General features: G+C 37.2%; 1 protein-coding gene across 1 annotated transcript in view; it reads left to right on the forward strand.

Moving 5' to 3' along the window:
- The window catches only part of LOC102239360 (ankyrin repeat and KH domain-containing protein 1), a 127807-nt gene that overhangs the window by 74772 nt on the left and 45174 nt on the right, over positions 1 to 7861 (forward strand). The window contains exon 12 of the mRNA XM_005881121.2: positions 4527 to 4614. Coding sequence (XP_005881183.1) covers positions 4527 to 4614 — 88 coding nt within the window. The remainder of the gene's footprint in view (positions 1 to 4526; positions 4615 to 7861) is intronic.

The following is a 7861-nucleotide window of genomic DNA, read 5'->3' on the forward strand; positions in this document are numbered from 1 at the left end:
CAACCAATCGATGTGACTGTCTCACATTGTTGTTTCTCTCTGTCTCTTCCCCTCCCAGTCTCTCTAAAAATCAATGGAAAAAATATCCTCTCGTGAGGATTAATTTTTTAAAAATCACACAAAACTACTTAATCAGATGGACTGCATTCTCTGATCTCTATTGCTTTAAAAGTACAAATCAACAATAAAACATTTTTTTAAAATTCCATACACCTAGGAAATTAAAAATACTTTTACACAATTTGTGGGTTAAAGAGGCAATCATAGTAAAAATTACAAAGTAGAAATTATCACAAAAACTACACATCAAAACTTGGGTGAGAGGAGGATACAACTAAAAGTGGTCCACAGAAGGAAAATTTTATATGTGTATATACATGAGAGTAAATTAAGCTAATAATAGAACAACAACAAAAAAGGAAATAAAGATAAAAGCAAAACTTAATAGAGTAAAAAGCAATATCATAAAAATAAGGATAAAAAGGAAAAAATAGTTGTGAAAAGCAAAATTAAAAGCTAAGTTTTAAAAACGACTGAAATAGATTAAATAAGCCAGACTTCAAAATGAGGAAAGGCATAGGTAAATCATAAACACTTAAAGGGAGTTAGAACTATTTGGTAAGATAGAGATCTTTAAAATTTGCAAGGCAATCATATGAACAAGCAATAAATTTGAATACTTAGATGAAATTAATACTGTTAAATAAGTTTAAAATGATCAAAATTGACTCAGAATAGGAACCCTTGCATTGGCCATTGTGTCCAAGTGGTTAGAGCGTCAGCTCATGCACCAAAGGGTTGTGGGTTTGGTTCTCGTCAAGGACACGTACCTGGGTTGCATGCCCCGGGAGCATGGGAGAGGTAAACAATTGATGTATCTCACATCTCTCTCTTCCTCTCCTTCTCTCTCTCACTCCCCCTCTCCCCTCCACTCTCTAAAAATCAATGGAAAAAATATCCTTGGGTGAGGATTAAAAAAAAAAAAGAATAGGAACCCTCAATAGAACAATAACCATATTACAAATTAAATCAGTAGTTTTAAATCAGCCATCCAGTGGAGGTAAGAGGCCAAATGTTCAAGGACTACATAATCCCTATATTATTGTAGCTGTTCCCAAGAACAGAAAAACATGTTAAACTGCACAATATGTAAGTTTATAGCCTTAGAAAATAATTTTCTGTGTTTATAAAGGAAAATCATAATGTATATCCTGAAATTTTATTGATCTTGAACAAAGATTGGCTGTACTAATAAACCCAACATTCGTAAGTAATATATACAAATTTGATTCCTATTTTAAAAGGATTTATTGGTCAGATATTTTAGTACAAATGATACATGTGGGACATACATTATTAATTTTAGGACATGAAATATTATCAATACATTTTAAAGTTTCAGTATTGTTTTACCAGCCAGTTTCTCAAACATAATTATATTGTTCAAAACCAAAGAAATGGCCCTAGCGGTTAGATTGTCGGCCTGCAGACTGAAGGGTCTGGGGTTTGATTCCCGTCAAGGGCATGTACCATGCATGGTTGCAGGTTCCTACCTGGCCCCATGCAGGAAGCAACCAATTGATGTGAGACACATCGATGTTTCTGTCTTTCCCTCTCTCTTCCACTCTCTCTAAAAATCAGTAGAAAAATATCCTCAGATGAGGATTAAAAAAAAAACAAAGGAAATTATATTTATAGGGAATAAAATAAAATAGGCAGTTTTCATACTGTTCATTTCAGAAGGAAATTATATTTATAGGGAGTAAAATAAAATAGGCAGTTTTCATACTGTTCATTTCAGAAATTTTTGTTAGTATGTTGAATTTTGAAATTTGATTTGATCTTGGGACAAGTACTTTCTGATTTCTTTTATCAGCTATGGTAATTTTTAAGTATATAGAATTAGTTAATTAAAAATTTAAAGCAGGGCAAAATCTTTTGTCTTTGTGATCCAGTAATGTTGATGGATGTCCCTGTCAGGTGTAAGAGATAAGAAAGAAAGAAAAAGGAAAAGTGACTTTATTGCCCACCCATGCTTTAGTAATAATGTAGATAATATAGATAATGACCATCTTACTCTAAGTTTAACTACTACTCTTAATTTCCTGTTAAATTAACTTTTCTTTCTCTTATTTACTTAGAAAATTAAAACTTCAAACCTCAGTACTATGAAAGGGAAGATTTAAGAGGTCAGTTATGCTAAGGTTCCTTCTTGGTAAACAGTATTCAGGCCCTTCATTGTTTTAGATGTTAGGTTTATAATGGTAAACAAAAATGGATGCAATTGCTGTTCTCATGAAGCCTACATTTTAGTGGCAGAGACATGTTAGCCAAATGGTTGCACAAACTAATATATGATTGGAACTTTTGAAGGAGCAGTTCATAGAGCTATAAGTCAAGAAGTTCAGGGAGGTCTTCCTTGAGGAAATGATTATTGACTTGATGTGAAGGATGAAAAAGAACTAATAGACAAATATTATAGGGAAAAGAGAACAGCTTGAGCAAAAAGCCCCTGAGGCAAGAGGGGAAATAAGTTGCTTATTTAAATTTATTTCCAGTGTGTTATTAGTTATGATATTTCAGAAATAAGTCAGATGAAAAATTGGACAAACAACTTTCTAGTTCATTCTGAGTAAGATTTTCACAGTGTATATTATGTTTTGTTTGAAGTTGCCAGAATCTTATATTTACCTATATTTGACTTTAGGTTTAAAATACATTCTAAAGCCAAATTGTGTTGGCATTATCTATACCTTAGAGTTAAAGGTTGTGTAATCAATATACAGGGTGGGGTAAAGTAGGTTTACAATCATCCATATGGAAAATAATACAATAATTAATAAATAATAATACAAGAATAAACTCTGTTTCGCATACTCACAATTGTAAGCCTACTTTTGCCTCACCATATACATAATAATTAAACGTTAAAGCATAAACTGATTTTTATAGTAGGTTGAAAGATTCTACACCATCAAGATTTTTTAAAATCTGCCCTGACCGGTTTGGCTCAGTGGATGGAGCGTTGGCCTGCGGACTGAAGGGTCCCAGGTTCGATTCCGGTCAAGGGCATGTACCTTGGTTGCGGGCACATCCCCAGTACGGGGTGTGCAGGAGGCAGCTGATCGATGTCTCTCTCTCATCGATGTTTCTGGCTCTCTATCCCTCTCCCTTCCTCTCTGTAAAAAATCAATAAAATATATTTTTTTAAAAGATTTTTTAAAATCTATTTTAGAGTGCAGTTCCTGTCACCACAGGCCAATGTAATGTTTCCATTGGGTTGACAATCTACTCTTATTTTTCTTTTTTAAAATATATTTGTATTGATTTCAGAGGGGAAGGGAGAGGAAGAGAGAGAGATAGAAACATCAATGATGAGAGAGAATCATTGATCGGCTGCCTCTTGCATGCCCCACACTGGGGATCAAGCCTGCAATCTGGGCATGTGCCCTGATCAGAAATTGAACCCTAATCTGGTTCATGGGTCAACACTCAACCACTGAGCCATGTGGCTGGGCTCTACTCTTATTTTTCATTATTAGTTTGCCTGAGTTGTAGATCAGATAGTTATGTAAGTAGATTAAATTCTATCTTTTTGGCAAAGCAAACAATTTTTTAAATTTACTATGTATTAGGTAGCTAAAGGATTCTCAATTAGAACAGAGCTGAAATAAAGCTTGACTTAATCACTGTTCTTTATCAAGTATTTCTTAGTTACAAAAGAAGACCAGAATAACAGAAATTACTGTTTGCACACAGTGAAAAAGTGGATAGGTAAGAGAACTTTTCATAGAAGTGATGTTATCAGCTACATTTTAATATTTAGATGAGTGAATAAGAGTTCACAGATCTATCAGCAGATAGTGCTACTTACCATACAGGTATAATCCTTATAGTGTCATTTGCTATTAGGATGGTTGGAAGCTGTTTAGTCATGCATTCCTCTTGCTGGCAAACTTCCTAGAATAACAGTCCTTATATTATAAAAGTGTTTCTTTTGCCTTTGATACTCAAATATTTAATTTCTACTCTTAAGAAATATCTGCTCATGGTATATTTTTTGTTTTCTTTTTCCCTTTATTCCTGAAATAACAGTATTTTTCTCCAGGGATTGGTTTCTGTCCTTTGATAGAGTTCTTATTGAATTCTGATATAAGATCAAGATCCTCCTAATCACCTCACAATACTAAGGCTCCTTTATCACAGTTCAGATGAATAGTTTGGAAAATATCTTTTTAATCTTAGGATTAGGAAAATGCAGAGATTTCTCTTTGGGGCTCAAACTAAACATAAGTATTATCTTTAATGGTTATAGTTTGGTATACAAAACTGAACTTGACCTTAAAAGGTTACACCACCTAGTGTGGACTGAAATTAATCCTATATTTTGGAGGAATTGAGGTAGGTTGTATAAGTGACTACATGGAGTAAGTATTAAATCTTCATTATGTCTATGTCATTGATATTAAGTATTTAAAATAGGTGCTTAATGAGTTATTGATGGATTATCTTTGTTTCTTTAATAGGAACATGAATCTGAAGGTGGAAGAACACCTTTGATGAAAGCTGCAAGAGCTGGTCATTTGTGCACTGTGCAGTTTCTTATTAGCAAAGGTAAAGAAAGTACAAGTGATCATTTCCAAGAGGCTACAATTTCTGGGGGTAAAAAATCCTAAACTTGCAATTTATATTAAAGCTACTTTGCCTTTAACATAATTACTATATTCTAGTCCTGTGTTGCTATATTTTTTTGGTAATCATAGAGTTTGTGAGATACTTACTGGAATCTTTATTAGTTTTGAGTTTGAAGTTTTTGTCAGCCAAATAGCAGGTGGTTACTCCCAAAAGTTGGAAAAGCCAAATGTAAATGTCTGTATATTTAGTAGATATTGTTCACCACTTAATGATTATAAGGCCAGTTCTGCTGGAAATACGGGGAGGTAGAAGGGGGGAAGTGTGCTACTGTTGTTTATGGGACAGTTAAATTAATCAAGTATGCAAAGGTATTATTTATTATTATTGTATTTATTTGATTATATTTAAGCAAAGAAGTTCAAATGATGCATGACGAAGTAGTTCAATACTGTTTACTGTAGAAAAGTGAAACACTTCTGAACTCATGTTAGGTTGAACCATATAAAATTGTCATTTTATACATCAAAAAATGGTGTATAATATCAGCAGTTTCATTTGGTTCAGTCTAACTTTGTGTATTATAGTGTTAGAGGTACTTGGGCATCTGATAAAAAACTCTAGGATAGGACGGCAAAATGCAAGGAAGGTCCACTCAGGTGATGCCATATTATTAAAATAAAAATTTTCTATCTCTATTCCAATAAAACTCATATTTTGTGCCATTAAGAATGCAGTATAATATTTTTATTATTTTAAAGATAAAGTATTTCTTTAATTAGATAAAACAAGGTTTATTTTCTCTATATCACATTTTTGCTACCAAGTAAGGCCTATCTTTTTCTTTTTTTTAATTTTTATTTATTGATTCTAGAGGGAGAGAAAGAAACATCAATTTGTTGTTTCACTTATTTGTACATTCATTGGTTGATTCTTATGTGTCCTGACCAGAGATTAAACCCACAACCTTGGCATACTAGGACAATGCTCTAACCAACTGAGCTACTTGGCCAGGGCTAAGACCTATCTATAATAATAAAAGCATAATATGCTAATTAGACCAGACATCCTTCCAGACAACCTTCCAGATGAAGTTGGGGCTGCAAGGGAAGCCCAGGTCCCTGGTGCCTGCCAGCGGCCAGAGGGAAGCCCGGGTCCCAGGTGCCAGAGGGAAGCCCAGGTCACGGGTGCCAGAAGGAAGCCGGTGCCAGCAGCTGGAGGAAGGAAGGCCTACTCTGACCACTGGGTACACTGGCTCTTGGATCTCTAAGGAGGTGCTAATTTAGCCTCTGCCTGAGGCTACCCAGCAGGAGCTATGGAGAGATCTGCAGATTCCTCTTCTTTGTTTGGGGTTTGGAGGTGCCCAGATGAGGCCCAGCTGTGAAGCAATGCAAGCTGCTCCTGTCTCAACATTATGCCCAAATCACACTAAATTGCTTTGTAATGGGGAGGGGTATTTATTTGTTTTGCTTTTTCTCATAGGGTCCACTCTGCCTAGAATGATGGTGAAGATGGTGCTGATAAAGATTATGGTTTTAAAATAACTAATATATAACATTTCAAAATGCTAACTAGTTATATCTTTTTTGCTTTTAAGCATTGAATCAATAGATAATAAATACAAAGATTTATTGGTGGATAAAAATGTACTATTAATCATGGAGAGCATTATGCTAAGTGAAATAAGCCAGCCAGAGAAAGATTAATCTGTATATATATAAAAAGCCAGTGACCGGAATGCCATAATGACCAGAACGACCAGTCGCTATGATGGCCACTGTGGCCAGCGAACTGGACTGACCGAGGGGCAGGGCTGATGGCCAACCTCCTGCAGCCCCTCCCCCCAGCTGGCCCCGCTCCTGATTGGCCTCCTTAACCTCGATCAATGGTGGGGAGGCTAGCCAACTCCCCCTGTGGCCCTTCCCCCAGGCCAGCCCCGCCCCCAATGGGCCCCAACCACCCAATCTGCCCGTAGTCCCTCCCCCTGGCCCGGCCCTGCTCTGATTGCCCCCCCTACCCCAATAGGGGGTGGGGCCTGCATGCCAACCTCCTGCAGCCCCTCCCTCTGCTAGCCCTGCCCCCGATGGGCTCCCACCACACCAATCGGGGGCAGGGCTGGCTAGCCAACCTCCCATGGCTCCTCCCCCCGCCGCTGATCCCCATTCGATCCCCCCTACCCCAAGTGGGGGCAGGGCCTGCCAGCCAATCGCCCGTGGCCCAACCCCCAGCCAGCCGGTTCCTGATCGTTCCGATCGGGGTGGGCTGGCTGGCCAACTTACTGCCGTCTCCTCCTCCCGACAGGCCCAGCCCCGATCCGCCCCGATTGGGGCCTGGCCAGCCAGACCCCACCCATGCACGAATTCATGCACTGGGCCTCTAGTCTTTATATAATGCTATAACATACTCTGTAAAAATTATTTACCTCAACCACACATAAGTATAAACAGATGGATAACCTTGGAAGTTCTCCCATGCTCCTTTCATACCCAACTACCCTGCTAAGCATATAATTAGGCTTGTCAGGAGTAGGAACACATTGATTATAGTTTTTCTAGGCTGTAGTAACTACTAAATAGTCTATAATCTAAATGTATTATTAACCTCCTGGCAGGCATGGCATCAACCTATGAACCATGAGGTCATTGTTGGATTCCTCATCAGGGCACATGCCCATGTTGCAGCTCAGTCCCCAGTTTGGGGTGTGCAGGAGACAGCCGATCAAATGATTCTTTCTCATCATTGATGTTTCTGTCTCTCTCCCTCTCCCTTCCTTTCTGAAATCAATAAAAATATATTTTTTAAAGTAAATGAAATAAATTTATTATTAGCAACTTTAAAAATAATCTCATGTTGCTAATGGAGGATGTTTATTGATGTGTCTTGCCTTTCCCAAGGATTAGGTTCAGCTAGATATTTCTGAAAATTAAATAAATTAATAATAGTTTCACCCATAGATTTATTTTTCTCCTCATTAAGTAAGTTTGGAATTAAGGAAGAGGGAAGAATGAATATTGCTATAGTCTTAACTATCTAGGTTAGCCCTCTGGGGTCTGTAAAAGATGATTGAACTAAAATATAGTTCTTTTTTTCCAGAGGCCAAAAACAAATTTTTTTTAATTAAATCTTTATTGTTCAGATTATTACAGTTGTTCCTCTTTTTTCCCCCCATAGCTCCCCTCCACCCGGTTCCCACCCCACCCTCTGTCCTCATCCATAGGTGTATGATTTT

Source organism: Myotis brandtii, unplaced genomic scaffold (assembly GCF_000412655.1).
Source record: "Myotis brandtii unplaced genomic scaffold, ASM41265v1 scaffold668, whole genome shotgun sequence".
In the NCBI taxonomy this organism is placed as follows: domain Eukaryota; kingdom Metazoa; phylum Chordata; class Mammalia; order Chiroptera; family Vespertilionidae; genus Myotis; species Myotis brandtii.